The sequence below is a fragment of the Pituophis catenifer genome, unplaced genomic scaffold (assembly GCF_029215685.1).
Source record: "Pituophis catenifer annectens isolate HBS135680 unplaced genomic scaffold, rPitCat1.0.hap2 SCAF_4, whole genome shotgun sequence".
NCBI classification, from domain to species: Eukaryota; Metazoa; Chordata; class Lepidosauria; order Squamata; family Colubridae; genus Pituophis; species Pituophis catenifer.
The window spans coordinates 26,392,213-26,416,749 of NW_027256884.1; the positions used below are offsets into that span (position 1 = coordinate 26,392,213).

The 24,537-nt window shown below is 41.2% G+C and overlaps 1 protein-coding gene across 1 annotated transcript in view; it reads left to right on the forward strand.

Annotated features, from left to right (window-relative positions):
- The first annotated feature begins 11,238 nt into the window (after positions 1–11,238).
- The window catches only part of TMTC4 (transmembrane O-mannosyltransferase targeting cadherins 4), a 54,651-nt gene continuing 41,352 nt past the window's right edge, over positions 11,239–24,537 (forward strand). Inside the window, exons 1-2 of the mRNA XM_070943143.1 lie at positions 11,239–11,293; positions 21,233–21,448. Coding sequence (XP_070799244.1) covers positions 21,287–21,448 — 162 coding nt within the window. The 5' untranslated portion in view covers positions 11,239–11,293; positions 21,233–21,286. The remainder of the gene's footprint in view (positions 11,294–21,232; positions 21,449–24,537) is intronic.

Below are 24,537 nucleotides of genomic sequence, written 5' to 3' on the forward strand. Positions count from 1 at the left end.
TTTTTCCCAGGATAAACATGTTTGTGTTTGATCTTTATCTTTTAATTTTTTAGTCAATTTATCTGCTTCCGCACAGTCCAAAATCTTTTTTATAATTGCTTCGTCCGGTGTTTTGCTTGTTCTTCAATCCAGGTACAGGCACACTGTACTGTACCTTGTTTTAGCAGTTATTGTTTTTCTCATCTCCAAATGATGAGAACGAGGCCACAGATTAGCAGTAATGAATGATGTACTGAATTAATCAATTCAGTACATCAGTACTGATGTACATCAGTACATCAAAGGAAAAGACTTTGAGAGATGCCAGTAAAAGAGGGTTAGGGTGCATCAGTGGGGGGTTGCCCCCGGTTTGGACAGGTTCTATAGGACTGGTACTAAAACTGGTGGGAGGCTCCACCCACTGACCCTGACATCATCATAAGTGATCTGCGCATGCGCAGAAGTTTCTGCGCATACACGGAAGCAAGGCACAGGCGCGCGATCCCATTGCGAACCGGTAGTAAAGGTAAGTAGAACCTACCCCTGGGTGTATGTATGACTTGTAAGCTGGAAACCAGCCACATGAATGTGCATGATAATGGGAACAAGTATGCATGGAATTATATGTCTCAAACCAGTAACCCTGCAAGGAATTCCAGGAGATTTTATGATGCAATTCAGACTTCTTGAAATTCAAAACTTTCATCTCTGGTACTTTGCGAGATTTATTCCACCATATTGCGCAGCAACAGCTATTCTGAAAGCCTGACATGATTCCTGCCTGGTTTTCTATTATTTTTAATAAGAATATGCTTATTAAATATTATTTTCCCCTCTTCTACCAGGAAGGTAGATTCAATTCAGCAGGAACACGAATACTACAGGATTCCACTACTGTTCTTGGCTAAGTTCTACCTCCGGGGTAAAAGTCAGCATGTCTCTAAGTAGTTCTTAGCAGGTAGCAGAGAAAGCCTGCTGGAAAGTGAGAGGAGAGAGAAGGAGGGAGAGAGGGAGGGAGGGAGGGGGGAGGAGAGAGGGAGGGAGGGAGGGAGAGAGTGGGGGGAGAGGGAGAGAGCATGTTCTTAAACAAATGAGGAATTTTATTCTGGACACTAAGATACCTATGCTAGTAAAGTAATGTGAGCTAACATTGTACTGTATATGAAATATAATTTACAAAACCTAGTATGTATGTTTCTCTTCAGAATTTCTCTGAATTAGTTGAGGATCATCAAATATTAAGTCATCTGAAGATGCTGCTGAAAATTCAACATGTTTCTCCAAAATGTTCTTTTGTAGAATAGTTCCCACTCATCTTAACAAAATCTTGTAAAATTAAAGTGTCAAAAATACTGTCAAATTATTTACTAAGACTGTATTACTATTATTCTTCTCATCCTTATCTCTTCCCACTTATGGCTGTAACCATGTTGCTTGTATCCTTACAATTTATATTGTTTTATTGTTTCCTAGTATGATTTGATTGCTTATTAGTATCCTATGACTATCACTAAGTGTTGTATTTTACAATTCTTGAAGAATATATTTTATTTTTTCTTTATGTACACTGAGAATATATGCACCAAAGACAAATTCCTTATGTGTCCAATCACACTTGGCCAATAAAGAATTCTATTCTATTCTAAAAAAAAAATAGAGAGAGAGAGAGATCTGCAAACAGTGCATATCTGTCTATCACCACCTCCATTTCCATTTCCATCTCTATCTCTAATTTATAACCAGGATGGTTGGACAAAATAACAGTCAGAGCCTTTGACATGGGAGACCAGTATTCAAATCCCACCTGGCACCAGTGGTGAAATTCAATTTTTTTTACCAGTTCTGTGGGCGTGGCTTGGTGGGCGTGGCAAGGGAAGGATACTGCAAAATCTCCATTCCCACCCCACTCCAGGGGAAGGATATTGCAAAATCTCCATTCCCACCCCACTCTGGGGCCAGCCAGAGGTGGTATTTGCCGATTCTCCGAACTACTCAAAATTTCCGCTACCGGTTCTCCGAACTATTCAAAATTTCCGCTACCAGTTCTTCAGAACCTGTCAGAACCTGTCAGAACCTGGAGAAGTACCAGGGCCTGAAGAAGAAACTAGAGAGGATGTGGAAAGTAAAAGCCAAAATGGCTCCAACACTTGGAACTATGACTCCTAAACTGGGAAAGTGGCTCTAACAGATTCCAGGAATAATGTCAGAGCTCTCTGTCCAGAAGAGTACAGTGCTAAGTTGTTCCTAGCTCTGTCCTAGAACTCTCAAATTCCCAGACTTCTGGTACAGGACCTGAGATTAAGTAAAACACGTATCACCTATAAAGTAAGAAGATAATTTATACAGTATATACTGTACATGACATCCCTGTGAACCCTTCATGACAAACAAAGTGCATTGTGATGTGACCAGAATGAACATTAAGTTTTAGGCTGATCATATTTTTTTACCCCGATGTGGACCATACCATGATCACAAATAGAAAAATAATTGTATTGGCAAACAAAATTCAATAACAATATTATCTTAATAATATTATACTTATACCAATATCTTAATAATCCCCCCTTAAATAGACAACAGATCATGGGTGGGTGAAAACGCAATGGAAGTAGGAGTGGCTTTTGACTTCCTGCCACTTTCCCCATTGATTTTGCTTGTGGGGAAGCTGGCAGGAATGTCAGGAATAATGATCACGTCATTGCAGGGATGCTGCCGCACACCACAACTTTGTGAACAAAAGCAGTTTGAACTTCAGGGAAATTTCAATTTGACGAGAGTAATGAGGATCACATTTTATTAATGCATTTTTATGTTAGTTGATTTTAGGTATCTTGAGTCAAAAACTGTTGGACTATAATGCACTGTTTGGGCTAACTTGAACGTACAAATGGACTGACAAGTAAACACAATGAGAGTTTTAGCGGTGTGTGTATGTGAATCTTTCACATTTTCATTTTGTTGTATGTCACTCAAGGAAGGGAAGCAGACAAGCCATTGTTTGTTTGTTTTTTAAATTCTTTGGTGCTGATGACACATATTCACAATACATACTGTATATGTCAGAATATTCATGAACTGGCAGAGACATGGTAACAAGGTCAGCCAATGAATAGGCATAGCAACTGGATCAGCCAATGAGGGCTGTTTTTGGAAACAGAAATTTAAGCAAGGACGTGGCTAAGCTCTGTGTTCAGCTCTAAAATGAAACTAGTCTAGTCTGCTCTGAACTGAAAACTGATCTCTCCTCTCTACCACGTTGGAAGAACCACTATTGGTATTGTACATTTATTCATGTGTTATACTGTATATAAAGAGAAGTTAATGAATCCTGCTGAATCAGTTATCTGTGTATGCTTTCTGGATTGATAATTGCAACAAACTCACAGTATATTATTTTATTCATTTGGTCGTTCCTCCATAAACATCCATTGTATAAGGCCAGCACAGCAGGTAGCCAAACTTCAATGTGATAATACCAGAGTTGTCTCATTGCCATCTCCGAAAACTTCAGTTCATTGCACCAGCATGAGGATCAGATGCCAGGGCAAGCCAGGAAAAAGAAAGGGAGATTCAGTCAGTGTAGCAAAAATCAAATGAAAAATGAGGCTGGCTTAACCTCCACACAACCCTTGCCCCTTTTTGGGAAAGCTTCCAAGTCTGCAAGACACTTACATATATTAGGATTCTTGAGATATGACAGTAGCTATACTGTATAACTGATATTAATATTCATGTGGCGCTGTAGGACAATTTGGAACATGAAAAATGAGAAGGAAATTATGGGAAAGGAGACATCTCCACTAACTTTCTCCTTCCCTACTTAATGAATACATGATTTTATTATTCTGTTTAATCATTAAAAGAATGAAGCAGATAAAAGAGGAATGTCAAGATGCAAGAACACCACTGCCCTTGAATATTATTTTTAGCAATTGATATGAAAATTAAAACTGGTTGCAGTGAATATATATTTTAAATAATAAGTGCAGGAAAGATTCTTATCAATCTGAAGTATGAAAATGGAGAAGGGGTTGCAAAATAAATTAGAAATCTTTGGCCATAGCATAATTAGTCACTTATACTACACAACTAAGAACATGTATCTGATGTGACAGCAGATACAAGAGGGAGAAATCCCTTTTGCTGCATTTTTTTTAAAATTTGATTTATATGCTGCCCTTCTCCGGAGACTCAGGGCGGCTTACAGTGCGCTAAGCAATAGCCTTCATACTTTTGTATATTTTATACAAAGTCAGCTTATTGCCCCCACAAACTGGGTCCTCAATTTACCTACCTTAGAAAGGATGGAAGGCTGAGTCAACCTTGAGCCTGGCAAGATTCGAACTTACTTTAATTGCAGACAGCTGGTGTTAAATTACAGTGCTTTTAGTCTGCAGAGCTATCCAGGCTCTGCAGACTAATTTAAATTAATTTGGAATTGTCCTTCTCACAAGAACATTATATGATTATTAGGGATCTGAATATGCAAACTGGACTATGGTACCAGGAGTGTTAATGAACTTCTGTACTGGAAGTCATCGCTGGAAGGTGGGCATTCTTTCATTTCTAGCCTGAATCAAGATCATTGATTTAGATGAGAGGATAAAAGGCAAATTCATCAAATTTGCACACAAGTAGCCTGCTAATAGCCTAGAGGAATAGATAATACTCCAAAAGATAGGCTCAAGATACAGAAGTATATTGACAGACATGAACAGTGGGCCCTATTTAACAAGATGAAATTCAGTGGTGAGAAAAGTAAAGTTCTATATTTAGCAAGAAAAATGAAATGCACAGGTATAGAATAGGTGATATCTTTCTCAACAGTAGTAACTGCAAAAGGGATATTGGAGTGCTAGTGGACAATCACTTAAATATGAGCCCACAGTGTGCTGCAGCTGCCAAAAAAGCCAAGGCAGTCCTAGGCTGCATTAACAGAGGGATAGAATCAAAACCACACTAAGTGTTAATATCACTTTATAATGCCTTAGTAAGACCAAACTTTGTAAGACCAAATATTGCATCAGTTTTGGTCCCCACGATACAAAAAAGATGTTGAGACTCTAGAAATAGTGCAGAAACCACAAAGATGATTAGGAGACTGAAGGCGAAAACATGTGTAGAATGGTTGCAGGAATTGGGTATGACTAGTTTAACGAAAAGAAGGACTGGGGTGATATGATAGCAGTGTTCCAATATTTTGGAGGTTGCCACAAAGAAGAGAGGGGGGGTGTTCAATCTATTTTCCAAAACACCTGAAGGCAGGACAAGAAGCAATGGATGGCATCTAATCAAAGACAAAATCAACCTAGACCTAAAGAGAAATTTCCTGACAGTTAGAACAATTAATCAATGGAATGACTTGCCTCCAGAAGTTATGGGTGCTCCAACCCTTGAAGTTTTTAAGAAGAGGTTGGACAACTATTTGTCTGAAATGGTACAGGATCTCCTGCTTAAGCAGGGGTCCCTTGCAACTCTGTTATTCTGTTAGTCTGTTTAAATAGCCAAAAATGCAGGCAGTTGCTGAGTCCCCAAAATGCAATCATCTGACCACAAGGGCCCCCAGGTATCAGAACTTTGAATTCAGGTCATAAGTACCCTTTTTCAGGTCCACTGGAACTTTAAAGCATTGCTAAGCAACCCATCATTAAGCAAGGACTATCTGTTCAAAAATCCAAAAGAAGTGTTATCTCACTAGAACTCAGAATGATAATATATCAGAAAAATGATATTATTACCTGCTCACTAAAACTGGGAATGAAATAGCCACCTCTATATGACAGTGTATAAGACGAATAAATAGAGAATATTCATGGGATATAATACAAATGGTACCAAGAACTGTACAGAATTCTTACAGAGAAAAACACGGGGCATCACAGCCAGCCTTTTGATATGTTTTCATGCAATATCCTTGCACAAGACAGAATATTACCACTTACCATTATTGCAACACACATTTCAGTTCTGTTTTAACATGCTGTGTGGCATCTGCTATGTACAGTATTTTAGCAGTTTCTACCTCCTGGGCAGGAAATAAAAGAAAAAAGAACATTTTAGGGAATATCTAACCATGTGACAGGCTTTTTCAAGTTTGCAAATGTGCTTTCACTCTGAATGCAGAGTCTCAGGCTCCTTAAGCATCTGGACAATTCAGAATGCCTTTTTTCTACTCCTAGATCTAGTCTTTTTTTAAAGTAAACATAGCATAATCGAAATTATTCCCTTAATTATCCTAATGTAATACAAGCAGTAGATAAATCACATCTGTTTCTTTCTTATGAAACTACTGGATTAGGTAGAATTACTTTACGGACCAGTCACAGGTTTTCTTTTCTGTCCATACCCCCTCTACAAGCTTTTAAATTTTTATAACAGAATAACAGAGTTTAATGGGTCCTTGGAGGTCTTCTAGTTCAACCCCTGCTCAGGCAGGAAGCCCTATACCATTTCAGACAAATGGTTGTCCAATCTCTTCTTAAAAACTTCCAGTGCTGGAGCATTCACAACTTCTGGAGGTAAATTGTTCCAGTGATTAATTGTTCTGCCAGGAAATTTCTCCTTAGTAGATTTGCTTCTGTCCTTTATTAGTTTCCATTCATTGTTTCTTGTCCTGCCTTCTGGTGTTTTGGAAAATAAGTTGAACCCCTTATACGTAGAGGCCTTGTCAATGTAGAGCTGTAAATTCAAAAAATTCCCATAACTTCTAACTGCAAGATGATGTTGAAAATAGGTTGTGATAGAGATAATCTGATCATTAATGCTTAGTAATTAATGAACCAATCCTAAGAATATGCAAATGTCTCTCCATTGCTTCAGTCAGTAAATGCCTTACTCTTTCATGAAAACTATTCTCTCTGTGTAAAGATACCTTGACACAGCTCCATGCCTAGAATCCATATCTGTTTTGGTCTTATTTAGAAAATCAATATATTAGGAAAAAAATGGGACCATCCATCAGTCCATCTATTGCTCCATTTGTCTATCCATCTATTCATGTTCTTGTCTATCCATCCATCCGCCTGTCCATTTGTTTAACCATCTGTCTCTATGTCAGTCTGTCCCTTGGTCTGTCCATCAGTTCATCTCTCTCCCCAGCCATCCATCTGTCCAGTGGTCTGCCTGACTGGCTGTCCATCTGTTGACCCGTCTGTCAGTCCATCAACTCATCCATCTGTCTATCAATCTATCTGTACATCTTTCCATTGTCCATGTGTCCATCCATCCGTCTATCTGCCCATCTGTCCATCCAACTGCCCATTTGTCTACCCATCAGTCCAGTCATTTCTCTATCTGTCAGTATAGGTATAGTTTCAGCATAGGTATAGGCTGGAATAAAAGCATAATTCCTGATAGTACATTCATTTTTATCAGATATTCTGTGAAGACTTTAGCGTAGCTTTGGTCACTCAAATATTCCACTCAAAATAGTCTGGAAAATACAACTTTCACTACAGCAAGACTGTCATTGCCCTACTTGTTTTGTGTGATGTGAATGTAATCGATTCTAGATCACTCCAAGTTGAGAAAGGAAGAAAAGCCACATTAAGGCTAAAATAACTGGGATTAAAATTCTATTCATTTCCAGCTACAAGACAAATTTGGAAAAGTGATCAAGCATGTACAATAAAAGGATGCCATAGGGACCTGAGCAGAAGCTACTTTCATTGCTATGGAAACTAGGACCAGAAATAATGGTCAAGTTGCGGTTATCTAGATTTCATTCCAATACTGGTAGTTCTCAATTTACAACCATAATTGAGCCCCAAATGACTGTTGTTAAGTTAAACATTTGTTAAGTGAGCCTTACCCCCATTTTATGACCTTTCTTGCCACAGTTGTTAGCTGAATCACAGTGCAGTGGATAAGTTAGTAACATGGTTGTTAAGTGAATCTGGCTTCCCCATTGGTTTTATTTGTCAAAAGGTCGCAAGAGGGGAATCACATGACCTTGGGACACAGCAACGGTCGTAAGTATGAACCACTTGCCAAGCATCTGAATTTTGATCACATGGTCATGGGGCTGCTGGAAAGGTTGTAAAACTGTGAAAAATGTTCATAAGTCATTTTTTTCAGCGCCGTTGTAACTTTGAATGGTCACTAAATGAACTGTTGTAAGTCAAGGACTACCTGTATAATGAAATGCTTTTGGATTGTTAAAGTACACCAGAGTGGAATATGCTGCCTTTGGAGACTGTGGATCTTCCAAGTCTTAAGAGTTTTAGGAACAAGCTAGACGGCACCTCCCAAGGATGATTTAATTGGTTTTCTTGCATATGTTCCCATCCAACTTAATAAATTAAATTAAATTAAATTAAATTAAATTAAATTAAATTAAATTAAATTAAATTAAATTAAATTAAATTAAATTAAATTAAATTAAATTAAATTAAAATTAAATTAAATTAAATTAAATTAAATTAAATTAAATTAAATTAAATTAAATTAAATTAATTTAATTTAATTTATATGCCGCCCCTCTCTGAAGACTCAGGGCGGCTCACAATATATTTAAAAAATCATTATAAAAAGACATTGAAAAACTTCATAATAGCAATAGCACTTAGACTTATATACCGCTTTCCAGTGCTTTCCAGCCCTCTCTAAGCGGTTTACAGAGTCAGCATATTGCCCCCCAACAACTTGGGTCGTTATTTTACCTACTTTGGAAGGATGGAAGGCTGAGTTAATCTTGAGCCTGGTGAGATTTGAACTGCCAAACTTGCAGACAGCCAGCAATCATCAGAAGTAGCCTGAAGTACTGCACTCTAACCACTGCGTCACCGCGGCTTAAGGTAATTCTATAATAATTCTATAGTTTTATCATTCGTATTAAACTGAAGAGGCTCAAACAGGATTTTATTTTTTTAGCCTTCTCATATATATTTAAATAGGTTTTATAACTTTTAAGGTATTTTATTTTTTCGGCTTGCATAAATGGATGGGCAGAGGATTCTTTGATTTTATGGTGTGTTTATCTTTGTCTTGGCCTATTAAGTAGGGAATCTCAACTAAAAGCAAGCAGGCAAAATTGGCTTTGAACAATCAGGACGTATTCTGAATGTGTGTGCTTGTTATCTAAATAATACATAATATTTATTAGTAAATAAAAAATTTATGAGTGATTTTATTAAAGCAAGCAGTCTTTTTTTAAAATGGTGTTTGATTTGGAAATAAATCAGTTTGGGCAGATTTATTCCTGTGGTGTCATAGAATACCAGGCGCAACTGAGGTAAAAGGTCCAGTTTCCTTGACTTCTTTGCAGTTTTCTGAGAAGTACAGTTTCTCTGAGGCTACTTTGAATTCTAGACTAGAAAGATTTGAGTTCTAAAACAGCAGGGTTGTTGTTTTCTTTACATTTGGTTCATCATGATTATCAAATCATGATGAACCAAATGTAACCGGTGATTATCAAATTCTGCCTCAATCAAAGGGCACACATGAGCCAATTTGGTGTAGTGGTTAAGGTGCTGGCTTAGAAACCAGGAGGCTGTGAATTCTAGTCCTGACTAAGCATGAAAGCTGTCTGGGTTACCTTGGGCCAGTCACTCTCCCCCCCCCCCGTCCAACCCACCTCACAGGGTTATCCTGGGGAAAATAAGACGAAGAAAGAGTATTATGGATGTTTGCCCCTTTGAGTTACTTATAAAAATGATATAGGATAAAAATCTAATAAATAAGATACGTAGAACATAAGCAATGCCTGGGGTAAAACTATAAAAGTTAAACTCATGCATTTTTAGCAGCTGAAAAAAAAAAGGTTTAAGGCAAGGTAGAACGGTGGCCATCTAATACTGCTATTCTGGAAAACAGGACTAAAAGCAGTTTAAGTAAAGATGACCAGGAGGTGCTTCCAAATTTATTAGCCTTCATTTCTGAAGATGTTTAAGCACAGACTGGACAGCCAACTGCAGTCAAAGCAATTTGTTGGTGCTTTTTAGACCATTCCATTTCATTTTAAAAACATGACACTTTTCAGCATTTACAGAGTTGAAAACTGCTCAATTTCATGTATTTTGTTTTCTTCACAAAGTAGGGTCCATTTCCCCATCACCACCTTGGAAGCCTAGAGTCTAAATTAGCCCTGACATATAAACAGTTACTCTCCTTGTAGATTGGGCAGCCTTGGATATTTCTAAAAGAAATTCAGAAATTCTAAAAGAAATACAGAAATACAGTACAATATAGGAGGAAGACCTCACCGTTTAGAGCCCTCATAAATTTCTGTCCCTGTGGTAGGGCAATTGCATAATACAGTAATAATAACAATAACAACAGCAATAACTCCTCTCATTTGGAAAAAACTCTTTCTACCTGTCTTGAGAGCAGCGTGTGATTGTTGCCAGAAGAAAAATCAAGGTAAAAGATGGATTACAGGTAGTCCTTGATTTACCACAGTTCATTTAGTGGCTGTTTGAAGTTACAACGGCACTGGAAAAAGTGACTTATGACCGTTTTTCACACTTATAACCACTTCAGCATTCCCATAGTCATGTGGATCAAAATTCAGACGCTTGGCAACTGACTCATAACAATGACAGTGGCAGTGTGGGGTGTGTGTGTGTGTGTGGGGGGGGGTGTCCCGTGATCCCGTTTTGCAACCTTCTGAAAAAGCCATGTCAACCGGGGAAACCAGATTCACTTAACAACAGTGTTACTCACTTAACAACTGCAGCGATTCCTTTAACAACTGCGGCAAGGAAGGCCGTAAAACGGGGGCAAAGCTCCCTTAAATTTCTCACTTAGCAACATAAATCTGGGGCTCCATTGTGGCCCTAAGACGAGGACTACCTAAAGTGGTAGCTAAGTAAGTCTGTGGCCCCAAGGCCTGCCTGGGATTATTCCGAAGGAACCTAGCAGGTTTTTCTACAGAAGAATAATTCCACTCAGCTCACGGGGGACCCGCATCCATTTAGGATCGCGCTGCATTTCCAATTCCTAGCTAAATCCTCCACGATCACGCGGTTGCAGAACCCACCCTCCACCCAAAAAAAATCCACGCGACTCGAGTCTCGACCCTTCCCCTCCCCACATACACACACTCGCCCGGCCTCTTCCCCGCCCTACTTCTCCGCCCCGCAGACGTCACTCCGCCCGTCAATGAGCCGGGGCCGGTCCTTTGGAAGGGCGGGGAAGGGGGGCGAGCCAATCCGCCAGGCTCCTGCCTTCCGGGAGCGAAGAGGCCGGAGTGGCTCCTCCTTCTTCGGTCGACCGGTGCCCGGCCCGCCCATCCCCAGCTCCGTCTGCGGAGAGAGGGCAGAGTTCCCCGCGCGGGTGGGCGATGCCGCTCGGGCTCCTTTTCCAGCTGCAGGTAAAGCCCGTCTGGGGGCGAGGCGGGGTTCTGGCGGGACGAGCAGAGGGCTGGCGGATCCAGGATCCCCGCGTTAAAGGAAGCTGCATGCGGCGGGGAGGCTCTTCCGCGGCTCCCTCCGCCAGAGCACCGCTCAGGACAAAAGGAGCCACGCCGCAAAAGCGGGGAGAGGAGTGGGTGGGTGGAAAATCTCTCGTGGCGGGCAGGGAGGAGTCCGGCCCTTCCACACCACTTTTTCCAGGCGCCACCGCTCCTCTTTGCCTGCCCCGGACGCGCTGCTGCCGTCCGCGATCTCTGCTGCGATCTTTCCCGGGAACCTGCTTCTCTGCCCGGGTGGACTCGGGGAAACGCGTCCCTTCCACGTTCCGGGAAGAAAGCCCCCCCCCCATCTCCCCAAACTTCGCTGCGCTCACATCCGAGGGTGCCTGGTGGGCTGAGTCCCCTCGGCCTTTTTTTAGCTGCCGGACGGCAATGGGTGACCTGCATCCAGGCGACCTTCCGTGGCGGGGCTTTGCAAGGAGCGAAGTCGGGACTTTAAGCCGTGGTTTAAAGGACGCGGGGTAGTTCGCTGGAACAAAAGAGCCCGCGTTAAATCCCAAAGGTGCTTCCCAAACCCCTCAAGAGGCAACTGGACTTTATTGTTGTTGTTTTTCTTGGAAGACGTTTCGCTTCCCATCCCAGAAGCTTCTTCGGCTCTGACTGGATGGTGGAGAATGGAAGGGTTTATATTCCTTGCAAACAGCTGGTCGTTTGCCGCCTTTAGCAGAGTTGTTGAGGCAACTTGAAAAAGCACTTTTGGGACAACTGTGACCTGGATGACTGAGAATCTCCATAGACAACCGGTTTTAAGTGTCCCCCAAAGGTGCTTTTTTTCCCCAAGAGGCAACTGGACTTTCTGGTTTTTTTCTTTGAAGATGTTTCGCTTCTCATTCAAGAAGCTTCTTCAGCTCTGACTGGATTCCATTCCCCCATCATCAACTCAGAGCTGAAGAAGCTTCTTGGATAGGAAGTGAAATGTCTTCAAAGAAAAACCAGAAAGTCCAGTTGCCTCTTGAAAGAAAACAGAATCTTTGGGACAACCCGCATTAAGGCTTGCTGGTCAGTCCATTTATTTATTTTATTTATTTATTTGTTCAACTTGTATGCCGCCTTTCTCTGAAGACTCAAGGCGGCATTCCATTTTAGGAATGGATTCAGTAACCGGCCACAATGGAAATTTCCTGCTGGCAAAATGTGTAGAACGAATCCTCCATCTTTCCATCTTGGGGGGTATGCATGGGACATATTCCAACCTTAAAATAATTTTTTTGCAATGAGTTTTCGGTCACACATCAGAAAGTTTCGTGTATGCCGGTGCTTTGCAGACAGCTCCTGATCAACGTCAGAATGGTCACTGTGTATGTATGCTTGCTTGCATGTAATCCCATTGAATTGCATGGAACATATTTTTAAATAGGCACACATAGGTGGCATAGAATTCCCCAGTCTTTCTGTTAGGGAGACTACAAGTATATAGGATGTTTTTGTGTATGTTCTGAATGCAAAACACACACACACACACACACACACACACACACACACATCCTTGTGCATATTAACACATCTCATTTGAATAAATGTACAGTGTGTGTAAGTGTGAGATGGAGGGAGGGATTCATTCTGGAGAATTTCAGAACTTAGTTCCAAAGGATACACTTTGCCTAGAAAAAGTGGCATTCTTCTCTTTGGGAACCTCCACTATAGCTTTACTGAAAATTGTTATTAATCTCTTATTTACTTTTCACCCTACTAAATTGTTTTTGTCTGGAAGATTGGCTTTAAAACAGAAAGAAATGGCAATGATAGCATAAAAACAAGAAGATAATTAGCCGGAGTATGCCACTTCATGTATTTTTATAGAAGTCAATATAGGGGATATTGCTATAGTAACCGTGGCTGGATTGTAGACTCAACAAATTAATGTCCACTACAAATCAATTTATTACCGATTCTCAGAAAGGGCTATGCTTGGGAGGTCTGGTATCATCTGGTCTTTTCTTTCTTTCTTTTTTTCTTTTCCTTTTTTGCTCTCCCAAGTTAAAAAAAATAATTAAGAAAGCTTTTTATTTAGCAGAGGAATTGCAATGTTTTGCTTGAAAAATTTTTTCCAATAATATAGGGCCACAGAACGTGATCCATAAAGTGAAATTGGAAACCCCTTGAGATCTGTGTTCCAGTATTTTAAGTTTTGAAAAGGTTATCTAGGTTCAGTAAACAAAGAGGTTGTGGGTATTAACTTTAATGGAAGATGTTTTTTCTTGTTTCCTCAAGATGATAGGTCTAAGAGTAAGAGAGATACATAAAGGAAGACAATTTTAAAATATATTTTGCAGCCAGCATTCATTTCAAACCCCTCTTGTACCATTTTCATCTAAATATAGACTTGTTTTGAAAAGCAAGCAACATATTAATGAGATAAGGCATATTCACTTTTTTAATAGTTCTCTTTTTTAATTGTAATTTTATTAAAAAATTACATTTAAAGAATAAAAAATTAATACAAACTAAAAAATGATATAGTAAAGAAAAAAAATATAAAATGACTTCTCTCTTATAAATATAAACAATTTAGTAACCTACCATCTTCTCTTAAAATGAAGCAAATTATCTCTTCTTTCCATATCCCATCTCTTATCTATAAACAAATCCTTGAAACCTCGTCATTTCAGTCCTGATCAGTAAAAGTCCATTAAGGTTTGCCAGAAATAACAATATATCTATTGATCAAATAAACCAACTTTATATTCCTAGTTACTTTTAACTGTCTTGATCTTTAATCCCTTCAAATAATATCCTAGAACTTGATTTATTTTTATTTGTTCCTTTTCAGAAAATTACCCAGGTCTCTTTCTTGGTTTGTTGTTTGTGTATCTCTTGTCTAATGATGTCTATTAAGACTTAAAGTGATTTCTCTTGTAGCTTAGCATATTTTCCATGTCATTTTTATAAGCTGTCATTTTTAAATCCGCTTCCCACTTTCAGATCAGTCTCAGATTTATCCAGTAAAACTTGTTCTTCTTCCATAACATCTTTTGAACACAGTCTATCCTTCAGGTTTTTTTTAATATTCAAATATTATGGCCCATTCTATAGTAGTAAGTCAAATTTAAGTATTCTCCTTTAATTATAATCTTTAGTTCCTTCTAGTTCTCTCTACTGCCCCATCGTATCTTTTTTTTTAAAGAATTCAAAGCAAAGGCACTTTCCCACAGGAGGGGTTCTTATAATTAATTCCAAAATCTTATTTCAAATCCATCTGGGCCCTTAGTTCATTTGTATCTTTCTAAAATCAAAGTTGTATCACTCATTTGTATTTTTTTATAAAAAAATAAAAATCCTTAAATTTGTATTTAAAACTTTGTTCACTAAGGTTTGAAAGAAACTCAAGCAGTGTTTTCAGGCTTGTCAATCTGAAGGTTTCTAATAGCTGGAAAACAGTTGAGAAGCTATTTATGAAAGTAATTAGAAAAAGAAGTATACAAAGCCAATGCAATCCCAAATTGCAATCCCAGAATTATCAAGATGATGTATGATCTGAACACTTGAAAATAATAAAGCTGTAACGAACCCTTTAAACACTTTTTATTATAGAGAAAAGATTTATAACATAGTTAGAAATTGTATGAGGAACTACTAGTCTTTGTTTTTAAAAAAGAGATGACCTTGTTTGGGAAGGAGGGAAATGGGAGAGGGGAGAAAAGAGAAGGCGGAAGTGGAGGACCTGTTTGATATTGAAATTCATCAGAAACATTAAAAAAAAAAGAAACATTGTCCTAATAAAATCAAAGAAAACATATTGACCAGGAGAATAATTGCATCACAGGTCAGGATTGTCCTGCACTGTGAATTGGTTGGGGACAAGTTTCCTTTGACAAACTGCCCAGGACGAGGGTGCAGGGAGGAGCACGGGTGGAGAGTCAGCCAAGGATGAACACCAGTGGTGGATCAGCTGCTGCAGAGGCCCCATGATGAAGTAGACCCAGCCATGTGCCCGTGGCTAATTATTCTAGCCTAGAGTTCCCCAACCTTTCTGGATTGGTGGCCCAGAGTGGGAACAGGTGCCTTTACTCGTGCATGCACCCATGTGAATGGGGCCGCAAGCGCAATGCTCGTGATAGTGGTAGCACCTGTGTGGTGCTCGCAGTGACACTAGCGCAAATGGTATCCACCAGTGATGGGTTGCTCCCGGTTTGCACCGGTTCAGGAGAACCAGTAGTAAAAATCTGTCACTGCTTGCAGAACCGGTAGTAATGGCTGGCTGGCCACGCCCCCAAACTGGTCCCCCGGTCACTGCCCACTTGCCCTGGCTGCCATGTTTGTCACCGCCATGTTCTTCGCGCATGCACATCCCATTGCTTATAAATCCAATGGGATGGGCATGCACATAGAACATGGCGATGATGGCAGCAGCTTTTCCCACCAGTACTTTTTGGCGGCCTGAGGAGAAAGCGGCTGGCAAAGAAGCCTTTTTGGAGGCTTCCTGGCCAGCCGCTTTCCAGCAGCAGCTGGCTTGGGGCCATAGAAAACTCAGGTCAGCTTGCCTTACCGATTCTGGACCAGTCGTTGTGGAAGGTAAGCAGCCGAACAAAGAGGTGGTGGTGGGGAGGAAGGCAGGCAAGTGGGCCTGGCCATGGGGACTGCCAGGAAGGCAGGCAAGCATGTCGGGGCTGCCCGGCTAGCTAGCTCCCTTCCCCGTGGCCCTACCATGCTTGCCTGCCTTCCAGCCTGGCCAGTGGGTGGGTGGGGAGATGGAGCACTGCGCTGGAGCTAAAAGGGGCGGGGGCAGCAGCGGTGCTGCAGGAGAGCAATGGATGTCCCAGGGCTGCTGCACATGTGCACAGCATGTGAAGGGAGGCAGACACCCCCCTCTGAGGAAAAGAGGCAGCGGCGAAGCCCTGGCTGTCACCCAGGAGAGGACTGCTAAGGGACACACACACACAAATGCCCCTGTCACCTCCGTTGCCACTTCTTTTGCTAACAGCTTCTCACCACTCTTAAAGTTGATCGTGAAGAGTTGAAAGACGTTTCCTTAGATCTCCGCCAAACTCATTGTTGGAGTGTCAACGATCTAAGAAAACGTCTTCCACTCTTCACAATCAACTTGCGAGAAGTCGACAGCAAAAGAAGCAGCAGCAGAGGCGACAGGAGCATGTGTGTCCCTCCACGTTCCTCTCCCAGGTGACAGCCAGGGCTTCGCTGCCGCCTCTTTATCTCAGAGGGGCGGTGTCTGCCTCCAAGTCCTTGCGGAGGGACACACATGCCCGTCGCCTCCGCTGTTGCTTCTTTTGATCGTGAAGAGCTGGAAGACATTTCCTTAGATCTCCGCCAAACTCATTGTTGGAGCGAAATGTGGCAGCCATGAGCTGCGCTTTCCTCCAAGTCTCATCCGAAACCTGTTTCCCTCTGCTGCCCACAGCACTTAGAGGAAAGCATGGCTCATGGCTGCTAAATTATGCTATGCTGTGCCAAACGCTTTCCCATAAAGAGCAACGAATGAGAGAAGCAGCCGCTGACCTGGAGAACACATGGACTGGAGCAGCTCTGTGTGCTCTTCACTGGCTGTTTCTTCCCCTTCGCTAGTGCAGCATAGCGAAATGTAGTAGCCATGAGCTGCGCTTTCCTCCAAGTCAAATCCGGAAAGATCTGGCTGGGAGGGGTGCCTGCTCAGGGCAGCGGGCTCAGCTGCAGTCCAGACAAGCTGAGGAATTGCGGGGAGCCTCCCATGTGTTGCAACCCCCTCCCAGCCTTCATCCGTGCCTCCATGCCTCCAGTGTCTCCCAAAGCTGCCGCCTTTGGAGCCACAACAGGGACGGGGGCAGCCCAGTAAGCTGGGTGCCCGAAAATGGAGTGGAGGCGTGGGCAAAGGCTGGGAGGGGGGTGCAACACGTGGGAGGCTCCCTGCAGTTCCTCAGTTCCTCTAGGCTGCAGCTGAGTCCGCTGCCCTGAGCTGGCAGAGGCCGCGCAGAGCGCCACTTGGAGCATACTAACCTTGCCCTCCCTGAGTGCTGGATTCTGCTGTTGCCATCACCCCTGGCCTGCCTGGCTCACCCCCTGCTGGCTCCACGCTCATGTGGGCTAGCTCGGCAACAACAATGCTAAAACGTTATTCGGTCAGCCGACGAAAAGGAAGCTGCTTCGTGCTTTCCCTCCGTTGCCCTTCCCAGCTGGTGGCTGGTGGCGTGTCCTCAGTGAAGCCGCCCCTGAGGTCCAGAGGAAAGTCTTTCTCCTGCACGCTCATCTTGCGGACAGGACCCAGCCGGCAGGAGTGGAGTGCTCCAGCTGCAACCATGGGGAAGGCTCATCAGAGGCAAGAAGGGGCGTTTTTCGGCCAGGAAGGGCAATGGAGGGAAAGCTGAGACGACCACCACCACCCCACCACGTCCCGACCTGGATATGGGGCCAGAGTGTCAAAAAAAAAAGTGTCAAAAAGTCCCAAAAATTTTCACCACCGTTTCGGTGGGTGTGGCTTGGTGGGGGGGTCATGTGACTGAGTGTGAGTGATGTCAAGTTGGCCACGCCCACTCAGTCATGTCCCCCCACCTAGCCACACGCACAGAACCAATACTAAAAAAATTTAGAACCCACCACTGGTGTGCATGCACGCAGTAGCCAGCCACTCACGCAGCCCAGTGGCCAGGAGTCCACAGCCCTTTAGTGGGCTCTGGCCTACAGGTTGGGGATCCCTGTTCTAGACCCTTCTAAACCCGCTGGAGACTGTTGTCTTGCATTCCTTGTGAGGACCAACTGTCTGGAGCACTTGTGGGGAATCTCACGTCCTCTCCTCCTCCAGACAGGAATTAGCAAAGAGTCAGTCTACTTGCCAATTCTTCATTCTCCCGTGGTCATTTAGTTGTTACCTTGTTGGATAATGAAACAACCAAGCTCAGAATGCACCAAGGACTTGACAATTCAATCCTCAACTACATATAATCTGTTCTATTGGAAATTAAGAATTCTCTGCTAGTGGTGAAAAGGAACAGTAAGGAAGATTTAATTTTGAAATACCCAGATGAAGACCAAAGCTTCCAAATTTCCAGCCATTCATGAATTTGCATCATTTGGGGCCTAGCTTGAAGGAGATCTTCAGGGTTCCTCAAAGCCACACCGAAAATGTGAGTTAGCAGAATTTGCTGCTCTCTTTGTTGTCCACACTAATAACTGGTCAGTAGTACTGTCATACTTGATGCTTCTGTATTGTCAAGTTCTTTCCATCTATACTAGTCCTCCTACGAAAGCAGAAATTTTATTTTCCATCATTCTGTGAATGAAGTCACTGTTAGCTAATTCAGTTAGAGTTTGGGAGGAAAGATGAGAATACAGACAAGAAAAGAAGCATATGTTGTTCGTTGGATGACAGATTTGCTTAAAACTTTGCTTGGAGGGAGAAAAGGAAACTAGATATAAACAGGATAAAAATTGAAAAGAGATGCAAATTAGTCTCAAGAGCATAGGTGCTAGAGGTTTTAAAAAACCTGCTTGTTTTTAACCATGTTATTCTCCATGAAAAAAATTCTAGTAAATGAATTAAATTCAGCTATCTCAAAAGACTTTTAGAAGTAACAGTTCAAAGGAATTTACTCCTAGTTAAGTCGTGAACAACTGTAGCCTAACTTTATTCAATATCGTAAAAATAACTTAACATTCTACTTCTAAGTTAGCATAAAATCTGCTTGTATCTTGGCATAATAACATATTTAAAATGATGACAATGCTGCTTACATAAAGAAATACATAAGCTGTTAATGGAGGAAAAACAACTTAGGAAAGTGTTGTCTTTATATGCCTCTCTCATTGTCTGGACTTAAACAATATTTCCTTCCTTGTTGCTTTGGTAATGGATCTCCCTTGTCTCCATCAAGGCCATCCTTTTTACTCTCTATAGTGGGTAAGGAATTTATAGTTCTTCAGATGTTGATTGTACTCTTCGGTCAATATATTTAATCACGAGAGTAAAATAGTTTAGCAATATCTGAAGGGCCACAGGATTTCTGTTCTTGTAGGATCTTAGAAAGATCATGCATGGACCTTTTTCAATAAGATTTCGGGCTTGCTTATAATACTTATAATTATAATGCTTATAATGCATTGTTCATGTATGTGGGTTACTTTTGCAGGGCTCAAGGAGGGGCCTACATCCATTCTTGCCTTCCTAAATCTCAGCAGTCTGTGATACCATCAACTATAATATTCTTCTGGACTGGCAACAGGAGTTGAGTGTAGTGATGCCCATTGTAGCGGTTCTTCTCTTTCAATATTGATAGGGGAGAAGAGCCCCAGCCATAGACCTTCTTATGTGGATGAAGATTCTCAGTCATCCAGGTCACCAGGTCAAAGGTGCTTTTTCAAGAGACAACTGGACTTTCTGGTTTTTCTTTGAAGACGTTTCGCTTCTCATGCAAGAAGCAATCACTTTTGGGACTTCTTGTGTCCAGCGTCTACTCATTTCTCATTTCTATTTAACATCTACATGAAACTTCTGGGTGAGGTTATCAGTCAGCACAGGGTGAAATACCACTACATTGATGACATGCAACTACCGTATTTTTCGGAGTATAAGACACACCTACCATTTTTGGTGAGGAAAAGAAGAAAAAGAAATCTCCCTCTGCCTCTGCCTCTGAGCAATTGTGCCTCGTTGCAGCAAACAGCCTGCTTTACTTTCATTTTTGTTTTCAGCATAGCTTGATTAGCACAAGGAGAAAAAAAAAATCTGCTCCAGCAATTTACCACTTTGCAGCAAGCAGCAGAGCCCTGCCCAAAACAGCTGAGAGCAAATCAGCTGAGAGTCGGGAGGCTGATCCAATCAACTTGTGCTAATTAGGCTGTGCTGAAGCTGAAAGGAGCTGGTTTTTCTTGCTGTTTCCTTGCAAGGAGGTAACTGCTGCGGGGCAGAGGCCAAAGGGTGGGGGCCAGTGGGTGGGCGGGGCTACATTCGGTGGATGAGACGCACCTAAATTTTCACTCCCTTTTAGGGGAGGAAAAAGGTGCATCTTATACTCCAAAAAATACAGTATATATTTTCACTCCTAGCCACACAGTTGTATTACAGGTAGTCCTCAGCATACAAAAGTTAATTTAGTGACCATATAGAGTTAAGTGGCACTGAAAAAAAGTGGCTTATGACTGTTTTTCGCACTTACAACCACTTCAGCATTCCCATAGTCATGTGATCAAAATTCAGACGCTTGGCAACTGACTCATATTTATGACAGCTGCAGTGTCTCGGGTTCATGTGATCACCTTTTGCAACCTTGTCAGTGGGGAAGCCAGATTCATTTAACAACCATGTTACGAACTTAACATCTGCAGTGATTTACTTAACAACTAGCACAAAAGGTCATAAAATTGGGGCAAAGTTCACTTAACAAATGTTTCACTTAGCAACAAAAACTTTGGGCTCAGTTGTGGTTGTAAGTCAAAGACTACCTGTATTTAAGATAGGCAATCATCTACATTTTCTAAAAAAAAAATAATAATTTAGGTTCATAGAAAATAGGGTTTGAGTTCCAAAATCTTAAAGTATTGGTTGCAGACACTTGTCAAGTAGTCGTTTAAAAACAGAATGCTTACAATAACTTATTCAGGCTGTTGCTTATTACAACTTTTGTGAGTATCAAAGATATTTAAACTACACATTTATATACAGCTGAAAAAGAGTTTTTATAATAATGGAAAGGAGTTTTCATTTTGTTTTCTCCTCCTATAGCTCCCTCTCCTCCAACTACCAATATGTCATAAATGATGCATGTGTGTTAACAAGTGGACTACGAAATATTTTTACATGTTAGTAAATACATGTAAAAAAAAATTGGGCAAAGTTGAGTTGCCACTGATAGAAGAGAGTAGTTGTAACACAGGGCTGAGTTGTTTCTTTATGCATTTATGTTGTATGTCTTTTAGATTCACAACCAGCATAATGTTGGTACTCCAAATTCTTAACCAGAAGTGTGCAGAATGGCGCAGGGAGAAGTTAACCTGGACCATGATATACCACTCCTGACCCTTCCACCATATTGGGCCAAAACCATTGTGGGACTTTTTTCCATTATCTGCTTTCTGAACAGCTATGATGGAGATTTTGTCTTTGATGACTCTGAAGCTATAATCAACAATAAGGTTAGTGATGTATTGTTGTAAATAGAATTAAAAAGGAATACAGTTTTACTTGTGCTTCCGATTATTGGTTACTTTAATCAGATGAAAATCTTTTAAACAGATTTAGAATACATCTCCGATTAATTAAAAAGCACACTTGAATATAATGTAACTCATTAAGAGTATACCTTTGTAAAAATACAAAAGAAAATGCCTTAAAGAAGTTAAAACTATGTTTTTCTATTGCATCAGCAGTCTTAAAATAGTACTTGAAGTTGTTCTGTCATTTAGGAAGACAAATGTGGCAAATAACTATATTTGTGGTATATTTTCAGCATCACAGCTGCTGCAAAATAGGGTCATTTCTGCGTTCAGATGTTGGGATGCAAAAGAAGGATCTGTGGTGCAAATATACTTTGTTAAACACATTCAGATTCAGCTTTTGTAATAGGTTTTACGTACATTATATTTCTTTTTGTATTTTCCTGTTGTATACATTTGGAGCAATTAAATCATTCACCTGAAACCTAATTTGTAGGTCGACAATCTTTTTACAAATGATGGAAAGATGTGTTTGACATAAGGATGATACATGCATAAGAAGACCAGGAGTGGTACAGGTAGTCCTCGAGTTACGATCACAATTGAGCCAAAAATTAATATTGCTAAAGTGAAACATTTGTTAAGTGAGTTTGCCCCATTTTACAACTTTTCTTGCCACAGTTGTTAAGTGAATCATTGCATTTGTGAAGTTAGTAACACGGTTGTTAAGCGAATCTGGCTTCCCCATTGACTTTGCTTGTCAGAAGATTACAGAAACTGATCACATGACCCCAGGACACTGCAGCCATCATAAATATGAACCAGATGCCAAACATCTGACTTTTGATCATATGACAGTAGGGATGCTGCAATGGTCGTAATTGTGAAAAACGTTCATAAGTCACTTTTTTCAGTGCCATTATAACTTTGAACAGTCACTAAATGAACTGTTGTAAGTCGAGGAGTACCTATACTGTCTTTGTATCTCTGATTATTCCATAATGGTATATTTTTAGTATGTAAGTAATCCTCGATTTATAGCCATAATGGAACCTGGCAATTGTGGTCATAAGTGTTGACAGTTGTAAAATAGGTCATCATGTAATCAACCAAAACATTTTTGCGATGGCCATTAAGCGAACACCAGTTGTAAAGTGAATGTTGTAATTGTTAAGTGAACCATTGTTTGCAGTGGCCGGATTTTGTTGGAAATTACATTTTCTGGCAAAAATGTAAATCACTATCATGTGACTGAGGGGCAATGCACTCAAAATTCAGTCACACGACTGGGGCTGGGGGAGGGCAGCTGTCATAACTTCGAAACTGAATCATTAGCACTTTTTTGGGGGGGGGTGGGGATTCCATCATAACTTCAAGTCATAAGGACGACTTGTACTATGTGAAGTAGTCCTAAATTTGAGATTGGAACATGATTTCAGAAACTTTGCTTAATCTTCCGTCACAACTTTTGAAAGCTAGAAATAAATTAAAAATATAATCTGTTAATTTTCTGCGTTTTCAAGCCCCTGAAGTAGCTAAGAGAGGAAAAAATACAAGTATGCATTTTTATAAAGAAGGAGAAAAGAAGTGGTTTAAATAATTTATTCCAGAAATTAATTTTAGAGTGGGCACATTCTGAGGTCCATGTTTTTGCAAGTTATCCACTGTCAGTTCCTGGGGCTCCCTGCTTTACAGCTGCTACCAGGGTCATCTTTGGGGGAGGAGTCAAAAGTCGAGATAGTGGTCATGGCCACATGATCAAAACCAGTGGTGGGTTGCCCCCGGTTTGGACCGGTTCTATAGAACCGGTAGTAAAATCAACGGGAGGCTCTGCCCACTGACCCTGACGTCATCAGAAGTAATCTGCGCATGTGATCCCGTTGTGAATCAGTAGTAAAGGTAAGTAGAATCATCCCTGATCAAAATCTTGTCTCCTTTCTATATTCATTAGAGCTTCAGTTTTAAAGTCACAGTGGCCATCTTTGCATGCACACACGTACACACACATATGGGGGGGGAAGGAGGGAGCCTAGGCTGCCTCTCATTACAGTAACAATCCGTTTAAATATTTTTGAAGGGATTATTTAATTCAACCATCCAAGTATTCTGAAAATACTGGCTGAATGAAATCTGTCCACCTCTGACTTCCTTCTCTGACTACCAATCCCCCTAAAATTTGGAACTGCCACTGATTTCATTTAGCCAATATATCCTTCCTAAATCACTTCGAGGTTTAGGAGATTAAGAAAAAATCCTGTTCAGTTTGATGAGGTACATGTAGATACAGATAAAAAGGTAAAGGTTCCCCTTGCACATACGTGCTAGTCGTTCCCGACTTTAGGGGGTGGTGCTCATCTCCGTTTCAAAGCCGAAGAGCCAGCGCTGTCCGATGACGTCTTCGTGGTCATGTGGCCGGCCTGACTAAACACCAAACGCTGTTACCTTCCCACAAAAGGTGGTTCCTATTTTTCTACTTGCATTTTTTACGTGCTTTCGAACTGCTAGGTTGGCAGAAGCTGGGACAAGTAACGGGAGCTCACCCCAATACGCAGCACTAGGGATTTAAACCGCTGAACTGCCGACCTTTCGATCGACAAGCTCAGCATCTTAGCCACTGAGCCACCGCGTCCCTTGTAGATACAGATAGGCCTTCTTTAATGCCTGGTCAACGTCTGTAATAAAGATATTTGATTAACTCCATTAATTGGGACTGGAAACACTATTGTTCATGGGCATGGTTGTAAATTAAAAAGAAAAAAAAACCACATGGCCATGCTATTTAGGGACAGCAGTTCCAGAAGTCCCAGTTGCCATTTTTAATCAAGGACTGCACAGGTCATTGAGTGAGGACCTCACATGACTGCACTTCCAACTTCCTACTGGCTTTTTCATTGTATTTGCTTGTGATTAGGACCACCTGTGTAGCTTCCTTTCCTTGAGGAGCCCAGAAACAGCACCTTGCCTACTTGGACGCTGAAAGTTGTCTCAGCCATCTTGATTTCTCCACCAGCAAATTAGCCCTTGTTCTTTATCTTCGACAGCAGCCAATATTTATCCCCGCAGGGCAA